The sequence below is a fragment of the Boleophthalmus pectinirostris genome, unplaced genomic scaffold, assembly GCF_026225935.1.
Source record: "Boleophthalmus pectinirostris isolate CB_2022bp ecotype Guang Dong unplaced genomic scaffold, ASM2622593v1 HiC_scaffold_12, whole genome shotgun sequence".
NCBI classification, from domain to species: Eukaryota; Metazoa; Chordata; class Actinopteri; order Gobiiformes; family Gobiidae; genus Boleophthalmus; species Boleophthalmus pectinirostris.
Genome location: NW_026571018.1, coordinates 29099534 through 29125478, shown reverse-complemented (window position 1 = coordinate 29125478; position 25945 = coordinate 29099534). Strand labels below are relative to the sequence as shown.

Here is a 25945-nt window from a genome sequence, read left to right as displayed (position 1 = left end):
ACATCAGGCAGCAAACTTTGGGCAAACACACAGGAGATGCCATGCCCTTTGGTACTCCATATACTGCACTCATTATAGTTCATATAAAGGGTTATTCATTTTTACTGTTTGCCAACTTGCTTATCAAACATATTTTGCTTAAGGGATGAATTATTGCAACACAAAGTCCTGTTGAGCATAGACCTGTTCTGTTATGAATGCACACACTTCACCATCTGTCAATTCCTTTCTGTGTTGTAATATTTTAGAAGCAAGCGTAAACTTGCTCAGCATTGTCCTCATCGAAAACTTAATCACAGCTGTAGTGCTTTCTTAATTGCATGCTTAAAGATGCATCTTCACTGAGATAAGCAGGTGGCAAACAAATCCCTCCTCTCAGTGCATCTTTAAGTTGTCATGTTGTTGGAGCATTATGGATTGAATGTAGCAGTGTATGGCAAGTTCAGATAAGATGTTATTACTGATAACAGTCCTACTAATGGAAAGCTTTCATTTAAGTGGGCTTGTGAGTTTAAAAATTGTAGTTTAAAAAAGTTATTTCTGTACTACTCAAGTACTCTGCATCATGAATAAACTTTGTAGGAAATAATTGTTTTGTGGCTATCTTTATGTAGATTGCATTTACAATCTCATGTTATTTACAATAACATGAGAACACAAAGGACTTACAAAAAATGTAATACAAATGTGACTTTCATTTCTTCATTTGAAAAGTTGTTTTATTTTCCAACACACTCTGGGGTCATCTGAGATGCTGTTAATACCACAAAGGGAAGACATTTGTACAATATAGTGTCATTTTCCCTCAAACAAAAGTTATTTTAAAAACATTCAGACACATCATTGCAGCAGGTGCCACAGACAGGAAACCAAACATTTGAAGATTTGTCTTGTCCATATTGTTACTACTCTGTACACTTGTCACATTTAGCTTTTGCTTTTTTGTTTATGTACATTTATAAACATAAAGGTTGAAAGTTGTACTAACCCCATGCATTTAAACTCAGTGTTCTTGTTTTGTTGAAAACGTCTATGAAAATCCAACAAATATAATAAGTAAATAGTATTTTGGCTCAAAATCTTAATTTGACCAACAATCAAACAAAATACAAGAGCGTGAGGGATTAAATTGTATAAAACTGAACAGTTTTACTGCACCAATTAAATATTTACAAATCTATAACAGGAAAATCAATTTCTGAAAATAGGCACTTCATTTAAAACAGTTCAGCCTGTCCTTCGGTCTCCAAGTCATGGCAGTTATTTTTTTAAACAGAGAATTTAAAAAATTAATAGCCCCAATCATCATGTGAAATTTGGAAAGTTCATTGTAGCCACATACACACTTTTACAATTTACAGACAAGGAAGCACTATTTTCCAAGTACAGTATATAAATTAATAAATGCTACAATATTTTAACATGCACAAAATGAAACAACAGCTTCCTGTTCTCTGTAAAAGTTAAACTGATTTAATAAAAAGTGCAAATTAAAATGAAAATACCCCAAATCCTCTGTTTCTATTATTAATGTCACACAACAACAACAATAAATAAAATAAATAAAAAGGAGGTTCATAAACAGATGAGCAATAAAAGGCAGCGTTATGACTATGGATAAGCCTAAAGTTTACAGTAGTATATTAAACATGTATTACTATCCAGTGATTCATTTACTCTTTCAACATTTTGACACAAATTGTCAGCTGAGGACATGTGACCAATGTGTTAACTACTGCCCACATTATTGTACCATTCAGTTGCTTTTTTGTAGACAGTGTCATATCCGAACCTTCAATGCAGAACTCAAAATAATGCTTAAATAAAATATAGTACATTAAAAATGTGCATTTCACCAAGTTTCACAAAGCACTAAGCACTTTGATTTAGTGTACCTTACTTATATGTTAAGAGTTGACAGAATCAGAGGTGGGTAGAGTATCCAAAAGTTGTACTCAAATAAGAGCAATGCCACCTCAAGATAATATGATTCAAGTAAAGTTGAATAAAAAGTGTTTGGAGGAAACTACTAAATGACTAAAGTAGTAAGTATTGAAACAAGAAGTCACGGGGGGGCATTAGTAGTTAGCAAGTTACTGTTACATTGTAGAATATATTACTGAAGTAGGAGTGAACGTATAGTGTCAGACGCTTTCAGAAATCTGAAATGAAGAGTACTAGCCACCTCTGGCCAGAATTGATTTGTACCGTAAGTAATAGTGCTAATAACAGGCTCAATATAGACCAAAAAAAGTATATATTATTATTTCTTTTCACAGAACACATCTTTAGCTTGAGCAAAATGTGCCCAGAAAGGACCATACTGACCTGCAAACTATGCACAACTGCACTGCAAGATGAACTATGAGGCTCATTCACATTAATAACCTTGTTGTACTGATATGTACTGATAATATGTTATACTGTAGCTAAGTACATACTTTTTTGTTTCTCCACTAGATGTCACTAAATCATTGTGTGTTTCTTAACAAAAGAATAAATGTAACATAATCTAATAATGATTGAATGATGAATAAAGTATTATTTTAATGGGAAACTTATTCTCAATATGTCTAATTACAAGACCCACTTAGTGACATTAAAGATGGGCCATGTAACTTTGCAGTTGGAAGGTCCGCTACCTCTGTCCCATGGAGATGTTATTGCTTTGACTGGAATGTTCACTACAGTCCATGGAAACAAGTGGGTGACTTCACCAGATCAAGTAGATCTGTGGATCGACAGTAGATGCACAGATCTACTGTAAGCTGCGAGCCTTTCACAGCATTAATACATGTTTTCCCAAATAAATACCTAAATCACATTCTTGCAACTGACTAAATGCAAGATTTATTTGTTTAACGCCATATTATGTAACATTCCATGGAGACAAAAAAGTGGTAGACCCTTCACCAGAAAAGTTACATAGTGTTCTTTAAACTTCATAATTAAATGAAAGTCTTGTTGGAGTGTTTGTGGGATAATATTACAGTGAACAGTAAATACATAAAGAAATGTTACATATGAGACTACTTGTGCTTACTCAACATGATTGGTTAGGGTACAGTCAGCTTTAAATGTTAGTTGTGTAGTCCTGACAATAAAACAAAATCACCTCAAGTTTATCGCTGAACTTACTGGTTACATATATTGCATGACCTAACACATGAAATAAATTAAAACTCACATTAAATTAATACACTGAAATATTAAATTAGTGACACCTTTACAGTCTGTGCCTGCGTGGGTCAGATTTGGGCGGGGAAGGCGGAGGGGGCAGCGTGACTGTTGTTGGGGCGTCCAGTGGGTCGTCCATGGGCAGGACCAGGCGCGTTCCCCTGATGGCTACCTCATTTTCGGACAGGGCCAGGTCATTATCGAGGCCATCATCAGGAAAACCCGCTCCGGTGCTGGAGCGTTTGTGGTTGATGGTTCGAGACCCGGAGGCGTCGGTGCTCACAGTCACATCCGCATACATCGAACTGACACTGGCATCATTCAAAACGAAGTCGTCATCGTCATGGAGCTGGCCCTCGTTCTGGTGAGGGAATCAAGATAAATGCAAAAGTTGAAAAAGTGCTGTTGTTCCTGTGATACTATGAAAAGTTTATAAAGATTTTGAGTGGATGAGGGTTAAAATAATCAACTGCATTTTTGTCTAGCTTTTAACAGTGTTATAATGTAGGTTGCCAATCACCCCATCCTACTGTTCACTGTTGACAATATGTCCAATATACACCTTGTCCAAGTGTTCTAGTCTAATAAGAAACAAGGAAAATATTTTTTTACAAAGCTTAAAACCGATCAATGTAAATAAATAGTATCTCTTGTCAACCATATTCTGGTAAAATAAAGTCAATAGATGACAAGATCAGAAATACTTGTTTTCTTTATATGCATTTAGTACATATAAATGCTTAAAAGTATGGTGACAGTATTGTCCCTGCACCCACCTCGTAGGCCTGTGGGCTGGTAAGACAGCGTGCGAGGGGGCCACAGCAGGAGGGCAGTGTCGCCGTGAGAGGAGGTCCACTGTGGGTCAGCAGCGGCTTCAGGTAACTTAGAGGTAACTGTCAAGGGTTTCACTGCTTTTCTTTTTTTCGCAGTTGTTTTGTCATAAGTTTAGATGAGAAAACAGTCCAAAGACTTTATGAACCTTGTCTGTATTTTTGTAATGTACAATTATATAATTATATAATGACTCAGGAAAAGCGCTGTAAACATGTCAAATAACAATACTAAACTTGTTCTTATACTCAGTAATACTACGTGAAAAATCTTTAGTGCAACACTAACAAGGGGCCTCAGAAAATAAATGGCCCAAAACCACAGCTTCCTGTCTTTGACTTTGCTCTGCTCTCTTTTCAGTAGTCAGTAGCCAATTTATTTTACTTCATTATGATGCTAGTTATTTTGAAACATGTGTGTAATTGTAGCAACTGTTTCCAAGTGGTCTTTATTTCTGTTCTATCTGATATTAATATATAATATAACCTAATGGGTATCACTTTAACACTTGAACTCTCAACCAGAGATTTTTTTCTTAATTTATTTTTCTATAAAAAAAAAAATCTGTGTTTTCTCTTACTATTCCTGCACTATAGCAGGTCGTTTCAGCTTGCACATTGTTCCCTCTTGTGGTTGAGGGAAGAAATGCTGGGCATGATTCAAAGGATACTTGTGATCAAAGTTATACCAGATCCTGAACGGCCAGGCACTTTCGTGTTTTGTGTTTCTCCTCTGGGACCCATCCAACATTGTGGCACTCTTAAACAAAAATCAGTCATTTATTAATAAAAATGGTAAAGCCTTATACTGTATGCTTTTAATTTTGTACTTAACTTATTTAAATTGAATATTTAGGCAACTTACTGTGTTTTCTTGATCTGAGTCCACACCCACCCTAATGGACAAAAAATATGTCGATAATAACGCATATCAATAGTTTGTATTTCTGTAAAAAACATTTACATTTATTTTTTAATAGTTTTTCTTTTTATAATGCGGAGAGCTGATGTAATTAATATGTAGAATAGTAAAAAAATATAAATAAATAAATAAATAGTGGTATAAATGTAAAATGCAAAACAATAAAATAAGTTGATAGACTCACGGTATACTCATGAAAGACAGCATTGGCATGGTCCCGCCCCCACAGACCCACACAGTGAAGAAGACGATGAGGAGTGTGGTTGAAAACATCATCTGACGTGCGTATGTCGCTGTGTCCCGAATGGAGAGGGCAAAGGTCATTGCCCCACGAAGACCTGCAGAGAAAGGACGCTCACATGACACTTTGTACATGTTGTTAGATAAGACCAATAGGATATTTCTAGTTAAACTGCTCAAAAGTGTCTTTTTATTGTTGAGAATAAAAAGTAATAAAAATAGAAAATGTACAGGACAGCTGTTCACACTCCTGTTCCAGAGCTTGTACGCACAGCAGTATGAGATCAGAAGTCCTGTGACAAACAGTGACTCATGACCACATGAGGGAAGATTAGATATGGCAAGAAATAGCCATGAGGGTTGTGAATATTTAGACTGTTTCATAAAGCCTTTGTACCTGACCCAAATCTAGTGGATGGCTGTGCTACCAAGTGCACCAAATTTTAAACACATTTTGAGTCCTTTTTCAGTCAGCTTGATTTTACTTGATTTTGGCTGATAAATAATTACATTTGGTAGTCAGTGATATGAGATATTTTAGTCTAAATATCACATTGTAAATGTAGAAAAGAAAAGGGTCAAGACATTGCAAGGTACAATTATGAGCAGATCTACTTTGCAGATGTCCATTATTATCTCTATTATGGTGTCAACTAATGGCAGCCTGTTTGTTGTGACCCTCTTTCTGGGAAGCACAGTTTTTGTAAAGGCTGTTCAAGTCATAGTATAAACCATTAGGAAACTACTGTTAAGCTACTGTGAACAACCATCTTTGACTTTTCATTGACAAGTGAAAATGTAGTTGACTAAGAGGTCTTTAAAAAACACAGAATTCTGAAGTATTTTGAGATTAGGACTTGCTTTACTAAAAGAATAGATTTTATCATTTTCTCTGAGATGCCATGTCAGAACTTAATCAAGATCAACTAAGTTACTTTTGTTTCCAATAGCCATATGGGTTTGTAAAAATATAATAATATAATCAGGAGCATTGAACAACATTTTGACAGGTTGAACAGCTTATCTTATAGAAAAATCATATGCATTTCAGAACATGTTTGTAGAGGTCAAAACTGCAGTGTTGAATATTACAGAATAAAGCATGTTTAGCTGTTTTCGATTATCAGATTGTTACTTAAATTACCTATATTCTTTTTTTATTTTCTGATTTATGTTATTATGCTGTTTCCTCAACAAAAATATACTCGGAGTTGTGTTTTGTTTCATTCGTACATTTAAACACATAAACCAAGCATACACAAAAATGTGCAAACAAAAAAAACACAACTCCAGGTATTTTTTCATGAGGTAACATTATAACATGGCTTAAAGCTCACAATAATCAATTTTTTGATTTGATGCAAATCTCTCTTTGTTCATAACTTTTCTTCATGACCTGCCCAAAACTATATACTGTTGTGCATGTAGCTTGTCCTTTGATTTCCAAACCTGCAAACATCATCACATGTTGGAAATTGTATCCGATTTTGTTCCTTCGTCCCAGGTTCAGCAGGAAGGACAGAGGGTAAATGTTGGCTGCTCTCCCCAAAAACACGGCCAACTGCAGCGGCTAGGGTGAAGGATTGAACACTGATTTATACAGAAGAGGACAGTACACCAATGCAAAATAAAACCTGGACTCAATGGAAATTTCATCATCTTGCTGGAATCAAATTACAGTTATTGCTTTTGTTGTGCTTGCTCTGAATTAAATGTGTGTCCAGAGCTGATTATTTTTACTTCAAGAATTAAATAAACTGGTGAATCTTGATAATAGTAAAATATAAAAACATTCAGAACTATTGATATACTACTTTCAGTATGGCTCTGTATTGTACATTGAGGGTTCTGCATTGTTCAGGATTTTGAAATTACTTTTCGACACCTTAACCTTGGTATTTCTGAGCATGCATAATATCACAGGCACCTTCTGATAAGTGAAGAAGTCTAAATGAAGCTAAAACAATAGCTGCTATAACTTCATTGAGATGCATCTTAGTGAAGGCAGTTTTTGTCTGGTGAAGGGACTTTTCCACCTAATGGGACTTTATGTCTAGCCAGCCTTAAACGGGTAAATGAAATGTTGCATTGAGACATTTGAGGTTTTTGTACGCATGTGTTCTGAAATGTACTTGATAACTGGTGTCCTTATATATTATATATAATGTATCTATAATGAATAAGCCAAATCTATGGTCTATGTTGAAGGATACAAATGCTCCTATGATGAAGAGAGGGTTGAAGACGTGGGACTGGAAGGAGAACAAGGTCAGCCCCATGTATGAGAAGATGAAGTTCTCCGCTAAGAAGTTCAGCAGCTCAAACAACTGCAGATATAAGAGAAACATAGATAAGTAAATACTGTACCGCAGACATTGTGGAATCAAGATATTTTCCTCAAGCTACATGTCATGTCTGGCTTCTGGAAGTGAAGTAACAAACAAGGTGCTGGTGAAAAATAATGAAATACTTGTTCGTGTGCTAAAGTGCTAAAACAGTTTTCTCAATTATTGAACTTAATTTAATATTGAGGTTAATTTCAATCTCTGCTATGATGGCAAATGGCACTGGCGGAAGTGCGTCAAGCAGAAATGATCTGTAGGTGATTCTATCACTGCTGTCAAATTTTCTTGATTAAATTTGCACACCATCAATAAGATTTTTTATCACTCTCATTTTCTTCGTAGAGTTTCATCAAAGAAAACATTGGGATATTAGTCATACTGGTTTCAGATTAATATTGTGGCATGCAATAATGTGACACCAAATGTACGTACATAGCAGTTTCACCTTGTTTATCAGAACAGGAAATAATTTAATGTCACTTTCCATCTTTCTCACCACAAGCTGTGAGCCCGGAACCTGTGGTTTGGTGTGAAACGTTAGGCTGGCCTGTTTAAGCTGTTTTAAACTTATTTTTCACACTTCAGATAAAAAAAAAAGCACAAACTTGTGCAACGTGTAAAACATCCAACAAAAATAAGTTCTGCACAAGTCCTATTTATCAACACCTCAACCAAAATTTGTCAAAATATGCTTTAAAAAAAAACACTTTGCAAATGGCTTAGAAAAAAAACTCTGCAATGGCTTAAAAAAAACACTTAAATTTACAATTTCTGAAAACTATTTATTGGCGTATAAGAACAGATTTTTTGGCTATATATTATACTATTTGTCCTACAAAGTGGTATCAGAGGCATAAATGCAAAGTAAAAAACTTTTGATTAAAAGGGTTTTAGTACAAAATGGAGTAAACAGTAAACAAACATTAGTTTGTAACTATGCAATTTAACTATGAGTTTTTCTGGGTCACACAAATGATAAAAGTCTACAGTACAATTTTTTACATGTTAGAAACTAGGGCGGCAAGATTAACTGAAACTGAATCAAAATTGCAATGTGAATGGTCAAAATAAACAATCAAAGAAACAAAGAAACACAATTTCCAATGCAAACAACAAATGATTTGGTCATATTATGTACTAATCCTCCCTGTATTTTTGGATTTAGTCTTGCATTTAATATTTTAGTCTCAAATGTTGATGCTCCTGGACATGTTTAAAATGTGTGCTCAGGAATCGAATCCCAATTGCAAAAACAAAATATCTCCAAAATTGTTGCCCCAGCCCCCAGTAGGTACTGAAATGGCAAACAAAACTTTTACTTACTTTTACTTACACTTTTTACTTACACTTACTTTACTTACTTTTACTTACACTTTTAATTTAAACAGAGAGAGTGTACCTGCTTGGTCCGGTCCTGAGACTCCGGGGAGAGGTTGTTGTATGTGTAGTGAGCCTGAGTGATGCCACAGAACAGCACCGCCACCACTCCTGGAAACAACAACATGAAACTGGTCATTAAAAAAATTAAAAATAAAAACAATAAAGCAGAAGCGGCAACTGAAACTGTAGATGGAAACTACATATATGGTTTTGTATTTAAAAATCTAAAACAACAGTGTCCAGTTATAGGTTTTGTGAGATGAAACATTGTGACTGATTTTGACTATTATATATTCAGTGGATTAAAAAGTCGAAAGAATTGTTCTTATGGACAAAATCTGTTATTATCAGGAAAAAAATCTACCAAAAATAGAGAATCCCTAATTCAAATAAATTCACAGTCCACTATGTGTATCTTTATCTATTATCTAATCTATACAGTGTATATATATATATATATATATATATATATATATCACACACACATACACACATACACACATACATACACACACTGCATATATATATATATATATATATATATATATATATATATATATATATATATATATATATATATATATATATATATATATATATATTTTTTTTTTATATTTATATATATTTATGTTTATATTTATATATACTAAAATCCATACCCAAAATGTTTCCTAATATAGACAGCCAAAATCCCACAGTGATATAGTTTAATCCTTTCTACTGTTTTCAACACTGTTGTACCTGTAAACCCGCAGGCCTCTGCCAGTAGGAAGGTGCTCCAGGACATGAGGAAGAAGAGGGCGGTTTCCAGTAGGGGAAAATCCCTCAGCTTTGTAAACTTAGTGACGTGAAAAACAAGGTCAAGGTGAACAACAGTCAAAACAGACACAAACAATAGATGCACTATAATTACATGTTATTCCAATAAATTCAACTGTTGTCAAATGGTGGTTCTATACAAGGGCTGAATGATAATGAAAAATTTGTAGTTACCCAAGGTTTTTCTTTAACTGTTAAGTATGATGTGACAAAGGTAGAGATAGAAGAGATATATTATAAAGTTGTTTTAAAAGTCATCAAATGATCAAAATGATTCATCATCTTTACTACGCAATTTATGTAATTAACTGGAGCAATAATTGTAATCAGTAACTGTATGTTTACTGTACACAAGCAGCTCTTCCCAACACATCCAATGTAAGTCTACTGGCATATACATGACAAGGGAATACCATTAACCTGTACTGCTGATCGAAGGATATAAATGCAGTTACAACTCCAGTGGCCACTCCAAGAGCAAAGGATCCACTGAAAACTCCCAGAAAAACTCCAAAGGACTTGAGCATGGCCATTGCCTCAAAACTGTGGCTGTTATCCCCCGCTGGCTGGTATGCAACAATAGACCTACAACCAACAATCAAAATCAGACACAAGAAAAAAGGAAATATATCCTTAAAAGACAACAGGGGTTGAATTGGTCAAAAATTAGCACATGCAAGGATTCACGACTAAAACTAACTCAGTTGAAGGATAAACGTTTCTATCAAACAGGATGATCGGCCAGAGTAAAAATAAAGAGGCTAGCAGGAAATCTTTTGCATACAAGCATGCTGCCAACATCTACAAATATATTAATTCAGAATATTATTAAATATCTGCCAATGCAAAGAGCCAGTATAACCTATAATCTACAATACAGGACAATAATCTTTTAAGAATTTCAGAGTTACACATTGTTAACAGTTATTGTTGAATTAAATAACCTTTTTCGTTTGCCTTCTATCTAATGAGGGTGCAACCTGGCCTGTGACAATAAAATAATTGATATGTGAAATATATTGTGACAAAAGTTATTGCAGATATTTTCGAACCCTTTTCTTAATAATAAATAAAACACTACCTGTAATAAATTAACTTTCTTTTTATAGTAGATGAAAGCTTTACTTGAATAGCCTTGCATAGGCTCCTCTTTTGTTTTAGATTTCTACTTCTTAATAACATAACAGCAGAATCCATTTAACTACTTTTGGAAATGGCACTAAAAACACACTGGCAGCTGGTAAATGATCAAACTCATCCAAATCATTCACTTAAAGGTGCACTATGCAACTTTTTGGTTGGGGGCTCATCACCTGCTTGTTTCTATGCATATGTTATTGCCCTGGAATATTCCATAGTTCCATTAAAACAACACTACCTTACATTCATTAAATTAAATGAAAGATTCCAAACAAAGCAATGAGATCTCCACAGATAAAACCATTTGACAGATCCTCCAGCAGAAAAGTTACACAATGCACCTTTAATAATTTTGCACTTAAAATTAAGGCAGAAATTAATGTTCATACAAGCAATGTAAGAAACTGACAAAAACATGCATTCAAGATAAAAATGCTCCAAATTTAAGTAGATCCTTTATCAAAATGCTGCCACTCAGACCACCCCACACCCACCGCGGTGTCCCAGTGAAGTTCGGCCCCATTAGCACATGCTCCTCCTGGGGCAGCACTGGGCCCCTGCTCCCTGACGCAGAGACTGAGTGTCTACTCTGCTTCTCAAAACGCAGGAGCACTCTACATACATACGTACAGGAGACGACCACACAGACAGAGGAGGCGGCAGTGGGAATGACATGGATGATGTTAGTACAATGAGGATATACAAGGACAACAACTACAGGGTTTCTGAAGGTTAAAGTAGATTCACTCCAATGTTTAACGTCAAGTGATGCTCAAATATAGAATAAACAGGGCAATATATTCTATGTGTATATGTTAAAATTCAACTTATATATACACACACACACACACACATATATACATATATAATATATATATATATATATATATACACACATATATATATACATACATACATACACACACATATATATATACATACATACATACACACACATATATATATACATACATACATACACACACACACACACACACATATATATATATATATATATTTTTTTTTTTTTTTTTTTTTAATGGTTTGTTGCACTAGAAAACCTATCAACAATGTGAAATCTAACATTGCTGCAAAGTAATTGAATGTAACTGATGTTAAATAAAACATTATACTTAAAAGCATTGATGTTAGCACAGCCATACCTGTAGTTAAAACAGATTTCAGACCTTTTCAAACATATATGACTTTGGAGGAGACAAAATAGATATCATAATGAGTGTGTGTAGATGAATACTGTGAGAATTTTGAGGGGATATGGCCTTGTAGTAATTTATGCTACATAAAATATTACAAAGCCTCCTTCTTTCACATGCATTATCAGTGGATTTAATAACCAGCAGAAACCCATGAAAATTGCACTTTTTACAACACAGATGGATGAATGTGAAATTGCTCAAAAACATTGCCTATGAGTTATTGTGATGTGTGTTTAATTCTTACGAAGATAGGACGATTGCCACTGCATCGTTGAGGACACTCTCTCCAAACAGTAGAGCGTACAGGTCCACATCCACCTTCAGCTCATTGAAAATGGCCAGAACCGTCACTGCAAACAGAATGAAATTTTTTTATTTATTTATTTTTTTTATGAATGGGAATATTAGTTTAGATTAGAGTCAGACTGGTATATCGGTTGGCCGATATTATCGGCAGATATGGGCACTTGGAAACATATCGGCGATCGGCCGATATGTTTGCTGATAAGGGCAGATATTTCACATGGGCATGTTATACCTTGTTAAAACGCTTAAGACTCGCTACATTATGTTCATTTACTCCAATTTACAGACACATAAATGTCCTAATATGTGGCTCTGCATCAGTATTTATTTGCGGAGTCATTTGTCTGTGTGTGTCCATACTGTCCCTGAACACACCCCCAGAGTCAAGTCATTCACGTGCGTTTGTTTACACCCACAGCCATAGATCTATGTGCACAAAACTGAGATTATATTATTTTTACGGACAATCGGTTTGAGTCAGGATTAAAAGGACATTTATTAGTGCAGACTTGTGATGTGAGGAGGAGCCTGTGTGAGCGGTGAGTGTTGGAAATATGTCGACTTTGAAGCTAGTTTTGGTTCTTTCTCATTGGTTAGCGATTAGCTGCTGTAGCTCCCGCACATAAACAGGCTGTTTTCTCTTCTATTGGCCTATTGTAAAGTGACTATACTGGCCGTATATATATTACTGGACCTGTATTGATATGTAAATGAGCTGTGAATAGATGACATTTATGCATATAATTAATTACCGAGGCACGCACGCATTTACGGCTACAGCAGTAGTTTCTTTACTAGTTAGTAGTGATGGGTCAGTCGCAAATGAAACAGCTCTTAGAGCCGGTGTTCCGGTTCTTCGTGGGATCATGTCAAGATGTGATTTGTTTACACTGGTGTTTACAAATTTGCGCCACCCTCTGGCCACATCAGACACATGCATGCCAAGATGTTTTATCAATTGTATCTGACGTACCGTTTCATTTGCAGATTCAACAAGAACAATGCCAACCCCCAATCAAACTTGTCTAACATGACTACGATTAATACATGGTTTTAGAATAAAGTACATGAATGGTTGCAATTGCATATATGACTATAAGTTGTTTGGTATCCTTTAATGATTATGATGGGCAGGCTATAAAAATATGAGGAAGAGGGTGCGTGGGCCTCGAACTCACGTCACTAGTGAAGAAAACAACAAGTTCTGTTTCTACACCTCTACGCTACACCAACATATCAAACAATTTCTTCAGCACCTATATCTGTCATGCGCCTTACTGTCACGCGCCTTACTGTCACATTGGAGGCATGTTAACTTGTAAAAGTCACGCTTAACATCAAACAAGTTACTGCTGTTTTAAAAAGCGCGAGCCTGTCCTTTACCATGTGCGTCGTGCACGCACTACAGCGCTGAACTAAAATCTGCTGAAGGTTGCATGATGATGTTTTAAAAGGCTACAACGCAAACTTTGCTTCCATGTCTTGATGTGACACCTGGCAGGGCGTGTTATCTTGTGACACCCACTTTGGACAGTTTACCACTGTTATTTAAAGCCCAATTGCACTCGCATGCCTGGCAAAAAATGCTAATGATCAATTAGAGCAGCTATAAAGATCTGATATCACGTATAATAATGTTAAACGAACGCAAAGTCACAAGTGTTTAAAACAAGGACATGTCGTGGTCACTAAGTGCACTGACACTCATGCTCAGACATCACTGCCATGTCATCTTGTGACATTACAATATAGTCATCTGCTCATGTGCAATTACACGGCACTCTTTCGAGCACCATAGGCAGCGTAATGTGCGCATGCATGACATCCTGGAAAGTCAACTATCAAGTGGCAATAAGTTCATATGGCAAAGTGAACATAAAAGCACTCGGCTTCTGACACTGATGTGACGAGAGTCACCCTGTGTCGCTATACTCTACCTTATCCCAAACATGGCTCAAACTCCTATTAAATTGGTGTCAACTACGGCTACTGTCAAAACCACTATTAGGAAAACTATTATATAAGGACTCAGCAGAATCAAGCTTTAACAATGGTAAATTGTCCACTGGGCGTGTCACAAGATAACACTCCCTGCCAGGTGTCACATCAACACATGGAAGCGAAGTTTGCATGCAGGGTGCACCATCGTGCACCCTTCTGCAGACTTTAGTTCAGTGCTGTAGTGTATGCACGAGGCACATGGTAAAGGACGCACTCGCGCTTTTAAAAACAGCAGTAACTTGTCCGATGTTAAGCGTGACTTTCACGAGTTAAAATGCCTCCAATGTGACTGTAATGCACATGACAGAGGTGTATAAGTGCTGAACTGATCGATATGTTAACGTAGGATAAGGGTAAAGACCCCGCATTTGTTATTTTCTTCACGGGTGATGTGAGTTCGAGGTCCACGCACTCTCTTACTTATATTTTTATAGCCTGTTTATCGTAGTCATTAAAGGACACCAAACAACTTAAAGTCATATACGCAATTGCAAGCATTGATTTATTTTATCCTGGAGCCATGCATTAATCGCAATCGGCATTGTTCTTGTCGAATCTGCAAATGAAACGGTACGTCAGATACAAATGATAAAACTTTTGGGTGTGCATGTGCCTGATGTGGCCTGAGGGTGGCGCAAATATGTAAACACCAGTGTAAACAAATCACATCTGGACATGATCCCACGAAGAACCGGAACACCGTTCACCGATATCAATATGCGTGTGCATAGGATAATAAAAATGTGCATATTTGGCTGGAGTTCAGCATAAAATAAATAAACCAGGACTAATCTTGGGCTCGAGAGAGGGAGAGAGATAGAGACCGAGTCCCGACACTCAGTCCTGGTTCAGTTCTGGTTGAGTCCTGTTTTACTCATGGTTTAGATCTGTTTTAGTCCTGGTTTAGTCCTGGTTCAGTTCTGCTTTAGACCTGGTTTAGTCTGGCTTGCATCTGAAGAGCTGCTTGGGAGCCGAAAGAGCCAGCTGCTTTTAGTGAGCCGAGTCAAAAGAGCCTGTTCTCTAAAAAGAACTGGAATACCCATCACTAGTAACTAGAATGTCATGCAAAAATACCATCAAGCCGACTTACTGTCTGTAAATATGACGCAAAGAGTCAGAAAAACAATAAATGTTTCCTAAATAAACCCAATTTAAAATCCACCAGAGCCAACCCTAAGTTTTTTAAACAATTCAAGATTTACAGTGAATTTTTACATCACTAAATATATCGGCGATTATATTGGTTATCGGGAGCTCCAACTCCCATTTTATCGGTATCACATCGGCCACAACAAAATCCATATCGGTCGGGCACTAGTTTAGATGGCATTTTCTTTACAAAAGTTAATATTTTAACATTGGATGCAGATAGATATTTGCCTGTCAAAATCCAGAATGATATCTCTTTGTATTTTTTATACAGATTGATATCAGTCTGGCCCCATACCTCCCTAGCCTGGCCATACTTGACTGTGCATCATTTAGTTTAGTGGCATATGTGAAACAAAGGAGCTCATTGGTGCCCAATGATTTACAAATAAACCTAATTTATCGCACAGCAGATTAACAGTGCTTCTCTCATTGATTCTGTAGAAATCCGCAACATTTTTTAGTCGCCTGTAATATTTCTTTCCTTTATTTTTTCCAATGTGGACAAATCATATGTGTCTCCAACTGGTTTATCCACCAGTCTATCATGTGCATTTGAAAACTGGGAGAATCACCAGTGACCACACTCACATATTTGTTGAGTATTGAAGAAATGTGTATTCTGGATCTCAGAGAAGATAGATTTGATAGATTTTAAACACTTCATCTATTTTGTGGATAACTGAGATGCAAAGGTTTTTACACAGGTTTGGATACTGAAAAAATGTGTCTCGCTTTAACCAAGAAGGCAGATGCAAGTCACAAGAAAATACCTTTATAATGAATTTGTTTTGCACATTAAGGATATGTGTATGGCATGAAGAGCCACACAAACCTGGGTCTGTTGCAGAAACGATAGCGCCAAAAAAGAGGCAGTCTGTGAAGTAGAAATCTCCTCCAAGCTGTCCCACTACTTTCATGAAGGACACAAACCCGTACATGATCAGCCTATAGGGAGCATAAAAACAGGTTATTTAGAACATACTCTCATATACACCTAAATCTGTAGCAAAGCTATGACTCTGACAAGTTTACTTACCCAATCACAAAACAGGAGACAACTGTTCCCATGAAGGCATAGGCCAAGATAGACCCAATGTTTCTGAAAAAATGTCTCTGTAAAAAATAAATAGAAAAATTAATTTATTCAGAGTAGGTGATTGATGCTTTTGTGTATACAGTTAGCATGTAATGTAAATTTAATTGATGTCTGGTGATAATATTAGCTAACTGCTATCGCTAATACCTACCCTTTTCAAGCTGTAGCCTGCATGAAAGATGATTGGTGGTAGTAAAATGTTGAAAAATACTTCAGGGTCAAATGTTACCTAGAGATGATAGAAAGTGTACATTATAATGCCATCATTTCACATTTCACTTAAAACTATTATTTTTTATTATTAGTATGTTGTTGTTTTTTTCAATCTACTGTACCAAAATATAAAAAGGCTCATTCTTCCCATCCACTGACACACACACACACAAAGTGAGTAAAAAATGAATCACAGCAACAACTCATTTGTTAAAAAATATTTCAAGCATTGATATACCTTTCGGAGCATCTCATCATCCTGAACCTGGTGACCTTTGGCGCGGCTGACCTCTCCTTTTAGAGTGTATTCGTAGAAGCGCCCGCTCACGTTGACCAGCAGAGTGGCAGGACTGGCATTTACAGCACAGCTCAACACCACATCACTCGTACTTTGTGGAACATGTACTCCAAATCTCAGAATCACACCCACCAACAAACCTGTACGATTAACAAATACAAGACACAAAATATGGGATTTTAAGCTTAATAACAAGAGAAAAAAGTTAGAAATAACTAAATTTAAAACCCAAAACTTCGTTACAGAGAAATTATATTAACTAGGCTTTTGAACAGGTTGAAACAAAAACATAAGTGTGAGTAATGGTCTGTCAAAGAGTATTCATCTGTATGTGTGATTTAGACAAGCACTACAATTTAAGCAATACAACTGCCAAAATAGGAATAGAGTATAATGTAGTAATAATATATTGAAACAATACAGTTTTAATTATAATGCCTAGGCTTTGTTGAATGACTTTTATATAACTGAGATTCCAATCTACATCCATCAGTAGCATTAAATAGTGAATGGTTAACTAGACCAAGGTCCACTCTGCCAAAGCAAGTCTAGAAATGGTTGTATCTAGAAAAACAATAAGCTTACAGGTTAAGTTTTGACGCTAACAGCTAGCACTGAGGCCAAGTTCATTGATCATAGGACGACGGTTTTGCTTTCTTACCGTAGATCATAGCGAGTCCAGTTTCGTGCAGAAACCTGAATCTTCGGTGCTTGAATAGCCATATCGTTAAAATAGTTAATGTTAGCAGCATTATAAATATAAGCAAGTTAGCACTGTCCTGTCGGTGGCTTTCTTCAGCCTGTCTCTCTGTTTCGACATTATTCATGGCATTACCCTGACTCTTCACAAGCAGAAATGTGGAGAGAAAAGGTAATAAAATAAATATTTTCGACCGTGCGACATCCAGAAAGCGCTCCATGTTGTATCCTTGTTTAATTTTCTGATGATGAGTTACATTGGTCGTCTGTTCACTGATAAACAGTCACCACTGTACAGCGAGACATGGATCGGAGCAAAATGACAGCTATTTCTGCTATCGCTACCAAAACATTGTAACTTCCGCTTTTCAAAAGAAAAGTCACAGTATTTCAAAATAATACTCACAAAACAAAAAAATACATTGAATTAAATTAGCATGATGATTAAACCGACTTTGCCGTTTCCTTGTTAGTCTTTAAATAGTAATAACATTAAGAACACATAATTAATAAATAAGAATAAAAAGGGGACCACTTAGGCTATTACATTAAAACAACCTCATCATTGCAAGGTCTAAAGAAAGAGTTATCTCACCGTATGTGTGTCACTACTTACAGTACTCGTGCTAAGCAAATAAAAAATATTGTTATGGGCAATTCTACGAAAGAGCATTGTAGTCAGTGAGTCAGGGGGGTTATTATTATTACGAAATAATGCGAAGCAGAGAGTGTGTCGCAATTAAACAAATGCTTCAGTCTTTCCTCATCAGACATAGTAAACAGACAGTAAGACACATTAGACACAACTGACAGATCAGGTCGTGATACAAGGAACAGCAAAACAGAAAATGCATTTCATTTTCAGTGCTTTTTAAGTCACACATGTGCGCATGTGCGTAGCTCCAGAGAGGGAGAGCCAAGGGCAAAGTCCCACACTACAGCTGAGCACGTACACGCATATGCACACATACACACACATAAGGTTCACAGTGACAAATATCTCAGGTCTAAAACAGTTTTTAATTAAGATATATGTTCTTAATTTCGTTTTTTTGTTTTTTTTATAAAGTTTCATTATGTTACTTTTGTTTATGCTTATCAAAATAAATGTTAAATATAGCCAAGATTGAATCATAAAATCTGCCGTCAATATCAATATGTAACAGCTGAAAATAAAACAGGTTCCGATTTACACAGTCAAAGGCTTTCTGAAAGTCAATAAAACAAATAAAAGTAGGGTTTCCCTCTTGTTTTCTAATATTATATGTGATTTATACAGGCTCGTTTCTTCCTAAAATGCGTTATGCTCCTCTGCCTATATATATATATATATATATATATATATATATATATATATATATATATATATATATATATATATATATATATATATATATATTAAAGGATTCCAGATAACTGATCAGTTTCTCATTAAAGAACATTAGAATAAAGTTATACATACAACTAGGAAGGCTGATGCCTCTGTAGTTCATGGGGACTCGAGGATCTGCAGTGAAAACTTTAGAATTGGTTTGATAATAGATTTTTGCCAGTCAGAGAAGACAAAACCTAAAACAAGTAAATAAAAAACTTTAGAGGCTTTTTTGACTTTTGATTTATCATTGGCCTTTTTTACTTTATCCTCTTTGATATTAAAATTTAAATAAAAATTAGGAAAAGCAAACTGTGTACGCATCTCTATTTGATTTCTTTGAATTTCTGTCATTTCTAAATGAGAATTATTCCAAGAGGAGACGAAACATCCTGCAAATAAGTTTCAAAAATCAGTTTCCCACTTTTTTAGATCACTTTCAATCAAAAAAACTAAGGAGCTATTATTTGAGATCACCTCTACAGGATATACATTTATGAATTGTTTAAAAACTGCTATTCCTAATAAATTGCCTATTTTTTAAATGTATTCTCAATCTGCAGATTTAGCACCAATCCTGTTCTGTGTATTCTTACTTTATACATACATTTTAGGAGTTTTCAGTTAACATGGTTCATAACAGAAGTTTATTTGACTGAATGTAGTCTCTTAATGTTTACCGCCAAAATGAATTCACATTTTTGTAGCTTCCATGGATCAAATTTAGGTTTTGTAGTGTTGAACAGAAGCGACTAATGTTCTGGTTCTGATTAGGACCCGGTCTAGTCTTGATTTGGTTCTGATTCAATGCTGGTTTACAAATTCAATCCAAATTTAAATATGGTTTACAGTTGATCTGGTCTTGGTTTAGGTCTGAGTTGGATCTGCTTTAATCCTGAATTAGTACTAGTTTAGTTCTGATTTAATCCTAGTTTATCCTTGGTTTAGCTTTGTTTTATTTCTGCTTTTCCTAGTTTAGTTTGTCCAGACCTGGACTTCACTTGCATTTTTATCTTTTTGATCTCAGTATTATTCTTATGAGCATGAATTTTCCTATGAAACCTGCTTTAATTAATTAAGGATTGCAATATGAACTGTTATTAGAAGTGAATACCAAAATTGTTAATTCTAAATAAATTATCTTCACTGGAACTGTAACAAGGCAATGCTGGCTTCTAAATTAAGATTTCAAATTTCATCTAAGTTAAATTTTCTTTTTAGAAATTGATCTGAGGACAGGAAGTGATAACATGAGAGAAGGAAACAAATCACTCTAAAATAAAAATCATTCCAGCTATTTTTTGAAAAAGAGAAAACAAACTGCAAAATGAGAATACATTTGATAGTAATTCACTCTACCAAAATAACAGACTTGATGTTTCAATACTTAGACAATATTCAATTCATGGTAAATAATATTTGAAAATGCAATTTAATGAAAGAATACTATGAGATATCACAATGTCCCAATGTATCACATTTGTCACATTAATTCAATTGATGGTTTTCTGAAAAAGCGCTTGAAGAAGAGGCTGACAAGTCTCAAACGTCAAATAAGTTCTCAGCCATCCACAAGTTCCAGAACTTTCACGTCACCAGAAAAGCAAACCCAGAAGTTGTGTGAGGACACTTCTGTGGACATTTGAACGTTAACCTGGATGAGACTCTGTTTTTCTTTATCACCAGATGCTACGAGTTCTTCAACAAAGTAGCCGACATCTTCCTGGAGTCTCTGTTTCACCTCAAGTACCTACAGAAGCTGCACTGCAGTGATGTGACTCTGGTGGTCTTTTTCATCATGTCCACTAAAACCAACGACTTCAGTGTGGAGTCACTGAAGGGTCAGTCCATCTACAAGCAGCAATGGGACACTGCTCACTCTGTAGAGGACAAGTCTGGTCAGCAGTTCTATGACTCTTTGCTCAAGGATCAGATCCCTGACATGAACTTCATCCATGTCCGAGACAGTTTCACCATCACGAGGAGAGCCATTCATGCTGCACAGAGACGTGGCCTGCCTGTGGTCACTACTTACAATATGCTGGACAAAGCTGTTAACCCCATCCTGACTAAGTGTGCTGCACTAGTCTCTGCAACAACTACCCAGAGTTCTTGTCTTTTACCAGTCTTGCTGCCCATGTACTACGACAACTTTATACAGCTGTGATCTGGAGAGTTCCTCCATCGTCATGGGACATTCCCAGTGTTACCACTCACCTGTCAAGATTTGGCTGTTTCATGGAGAGCATGTGACTGACTGCTCTGCATATGATCTATTGTGGTTTGCTGGTTCCACTCTGCAGACGACTCTGTTACCAGCTGACACAGTGCATGTTCAACTTCTGTCAACAGTCCTGCCTTAGACACATCATTCGACACAACTGCACTGAGTGCCCATCTGAGCGCCTCAACTGGAGATGCCTGTGCTGGTTCTATGTCCACGCTTGGCACCTTGGGTCGCAGTGGAGCATTCCCAGGCCAGTACAAAGTGAACTTTGTTCAAGTCTTCTCTATGGACAGTGTACTTCAACGTGCTACCATCCTACACCATGATGTCATGGGAGAAGCACCTGAGGCAGTGACTGGCATGTCAGTCATGTTCTGTTCTACTCTGGATGAAGATGGAGTAAAGTCGACAGACCAGTCCCGACATTGCTGGAACCGGAGACCCTGAGAGACAACTCTGACTACATTCCACCTCTGAGGCTTCAGAAGAGAAGGAGGAGAAGAGAGGGAGAAAACATAGAAGGAGAGTATAGGCCATATGCTTTTGAGAAATTCTTAATGTTAATTTTCAGTATTTATTTTTGATTATGCTAATTTTTGTCTGTTTTGTCTGATCCGTTATAGTTTCTATTCATAAGAAGTATTGAACTGGCCTCGGACAGCCGACAAGCAAATTGACAAGCCGTGATACAACAAACTGGCAACAAACAATATAGTAAGAGACAATGAGCACAGAAATGAACAAAAGGAAAAAAAAAAAAAAAAAAAAAAAAAGATGGTCACATTGTATTACTGTTTGTTAGAGCCATAATTTAATTTATTAAATAGTTATTTTATATTTTACCATAAATTCATATTTTATTATACCTTAAAAACAACTATTAAAATATTATTCTTAAAATTATAGAAATGTTAAAATGATTTATTTTCAGTCCCAATTTAAGTTACTTCAGTCAATTTGTCTTTTGGTTTATAGCGTAAGAGGGTGGGTCCACGTAAGAGGGTGTGTCCTAGGTAGGTAAATTAGGTCAAATAATCAGGTCAAATAGGGAGACAGGTGTTTGGGGAGAATGGCATTGTGGAGGGCGACCGACACGGTCTTTGACCGCACCGCACCGCACCGCACTGAACTGCATACGCTGAAAATCTGCAAATAAAAGAAATCAAACGAACTACGGACTACGTGAGTTTTTGTACATTTCGTGTGAGTCAAGAAGCGGACGCCCTAAGGATGGCTATTTACATGTGTTACAGCTCATGTTAAACTAGAAGCCATAACAAAGTCAAAGATGGAGTCAAGACGCTGCGACGCGGACACAAGTTTGGAATTATGAATGAATCAAAGACGCCGCGCCGCTGGATGCGTAAAGACACAAGGCTTGCGTGCCGTGAGTAAACTCAAGCGCTACCGTGCGCTCTGGAAAAGTGAACAAATACGTACGAAGTAATCAAATGTGTGGATTGTAAAGGAAATTAATTAAAACTGGAACGAATTTGTGAAAAATGGATGAAATTGTGGAACAAGGAAATGAGGAAAATGCTCAAAACGACATTGTGGAGAACAACGAAACTGAAAATGACCTCAAAAGGCTCAGCGCCAGTCGGAGAGGAAAGCTGGGTGCATGTACAAGACGAATGAATGAAATTAAAGCACTCATGTCAAATCCTCAAAATATGGACTATGTTGCAAATGTCTTTGAACAATTCAAAGTGTCATTAAATGAGTTTAAAACATGTCATGGAGCAGTGCAGAAACTTTTACGTCTAGAAATACAGGAAAATGAGACGATTGACTGGTATGAACCTAAAATGGAAATATTCAGTACATTTATGATGGATGTGGAAGCTTGGATTATGGTTCCAGACCCACAGGTCTTGGTGGAGCCAAAAGACAGTATATCAAATGTGTCAACAATAAGCACAAAATCAAGTAAATCTCAAAACTCTGGTGCCTCAAAAGAACGTCTGAGATTGGTCTCTGAAAAAGCTGCTATGGAGGCTCGTATGGTTGTATTAACAGAGAAACATGCAATGGAAATTGAAAAGGCCAGAATAACTGCTAAACTGGAGGAAATGGAGCTCGCAGCAAATATAGCTGCATCTGATGCCAGGTTAAGTGTTCTGGACAGCTTTGTTCAAAGTCCTGAAAATGCAATGTCACACAAAGCACTGAGTAAAATCAAACATGATCAAAATATCACCAGTATCAAAGAATACAATGAATGTATGGGTATTTCTGAAACTTCATCTGCTAAATATCCTGATATAGGTACAATACCCAAGACTCCTCTTCAACATTTTGTAAATGAACCAGCCAACGTTGGAACATCATCCAAAGAATATAAATCTAATGCTACACCAGTACATGTCAGAGTTCCTCCATCTGAATGTGAAAGTGGTTCTGAAAGTAGCACAAGCACAGACAAATCTTCCCTATCTAAAGAGCTGCTTACTGTTATTCAAAAACAAAATGACATCACAAGTCTTCTAATGTCACAGCAGCAACAGTCCTCACTCCCCTCTAGACAAATACAAGTGTTTGATGGCAATCCATTACAATTTCAGACATTTGTGAGCGCATTTAAACATGGCATTGAGAGTAAAACAAATAATGATGATGACAGACTTTATTATTTGGAACAATATACAAGTGGTTAAGCCAGAGAGCTTGTAAGGAGCTGTTTTCACATGGATGCAAATGTGGGCTATAAAGAAGCACAGAAACTTTTAAAAACATTTTGGTGATGAAATCAAAATGGCAAATGCATACATCGAAAAGGCTCATAACTGGAACAGTATTAAAACTGATGATGGCAATGCTCTGCATGCATATGCACTTTATCTGAGAGGATGCTGCAATACAATGGGACAGTTAAAAGCAATGCAAGAATTAAATCTACCATCTAATTTAAAACTGATTTCTGTCCAAATTGGCATATAAACTCAAAGAAAAGTGGAGAACGGTGGCATATGAACTCTTAGAGACAAATAAAAAAACGAGCAGATTTTCCTGATCTTGTGGCATTTATTGAAAGACAGGCCAGTATCTTGCAGGACCCTCTGTTTGGTGAAATTCAAGATGTCTCAAAGAAAACCTATTCAAAAGCTACAGTGGCAGTAGACTCTAAGCCTTAACTGCGCCCTCAGAAAAACAAAAGCAGCAGTTTTGTCATGTCAATAAATAACTGTAAAACACTTTGTTGTATTTGTGGGAAATCAAATCATTCTTTGGATCAATGTGAAAAACTAAAATCACAGACACAAGAAGGAAAGGTACAGCTGCTTAAAAATAATGGTATCTACTTTGGTTGTTTAAACAAGGGTCATCTGAGTAAATTATGTAAAAGAAGAATGATGTGTGAGATCTGTCAAGGTAGACATCCCAGTGTGCTACATATACACAACACGATGGACAGTCAAAATCTGCAACAAAAACAATCAGTCACTGGCACATTATTCTCAATGGAAAGAAAAACAAGTTCTGATACTGGGGCTGGAAGCAACTACAAATTATCAATAGTGCCTGTCCAACTAAAAGCAGCAAAAGGAGACAAGACAATATTAACATATGCTTTTCTTGACCCTGGAAGCACAGCTACATTTTGTACCGAAAATATTATGAGACAGCTAAACATCAATGGAAAAAAGACAAAGGTTTTATTGCAAACAATGGGACAAAGAAAGCCAGTGAACAGTTATGAAAATAAATGGTTTACAGGTTGGAGATATGAGTGGCAATAACTTCATTGAAATGGAAAAGACATATACCCAGACATGCATTCCTGTAACAAAAGCAAACATATTCAGACAAACTGACATTAAAACAAATGGCCTTATCTGAAAGACATTCACATTAAAGAAATTGATGCGGATGTGGAACTCCTGATAGGAGTAGATGTGCCAAAGGCTATGGAACCGTAGCAGATTATAAACAGCCAAGGTAATGGACCCTATGCTGTAAAAACTTTACTTGGATGGGTGGTGAATGGGCCACTCAATTCTGCAGCTGTGGACAAACATGGTAGACCTGTGGCATCAGTAAACCGCATTTCAGTTGAAAACCTGGAGTCTATTCTAATGCAACAGTACAGCCATGACGTTCCTGAAAAAGAATATGAAGAAAAGCCCCAAATGTCAGTGGAAGACACACAGTTTATGAATATGATGTCACAACAGGCAACATTGAAAGACAATCACTACTACTTACCTTTGCCACTTCGCAACAAAGACACTGATGCCGAATAACTATCACATTGCTGAACAAAGAGCTCAATATCTGTCCAGAAAGTTCAAACACAATGACAGTTTTGCAGAGGAGTACAAAACATTTATGGAAAGACATAACACACACAAAAGGATATGCAGAAAAGGTACCATTAAAAGATCTGCACATAAAAAATGGCAAGGTGTGGTATATACCCCACCATGGTGTCTATCATAAGCGCAAAAGACACTCAGAGTTGTTTTTGACTGTACTTCCTCATTCCAGGGTATATCCCTCAATAAAGAGCT

General features: G+C 36.3%; 1 protein-coding gene and 1 pseudogene across 1 annotated transcript; one reads left to right on the top strand and one right to left on the bottom strand.

Annotated features, from left to right (window-relative positions):
- Positions 1-1009: 1009 nt before the first annotated feature.
- LOC110162193 (sodium/hydrogen exchanger 6-like) lies at positions 1010-18346 on the bottom strand. The gene is made up of 16 exons (XM_055148205.1): positions 17798-18346; positions 17077-17276; positions 16777-16854; positions 16566-16642; positions 16362-16474; positions 12315-12420; positions 10157-10298; positions 9636-9741; positions 8914-9002; positions 7383-7496; positions 6619-6730; positions 5114-5267; positions 4873-4903; positions 4679-4767; positions 3954-4059; positions 1010-3538 (listed from the first exon to the last, which is right to left on the bottom strand). Exons 1-16 carry the CDS (start codon positions 18054-18056, stop codon positions 3227-3229), a joined length of 2088 nt encoding a protein of 695 aa, XP_055004180.1. The 5' UTR covers positions 18057-18346; the 3' UTR covers positions 1010-3226.
- Positions 18347-20711: 2365 nt separating this feature from the next.
- On the top strand, positions 20712-21881 carry LOC110162197 (glycogen [starch] synthase, liver-like; annotated as a pseudogene).
- Positions 21882-25945: the final 4064 nt, after the last annotated feature.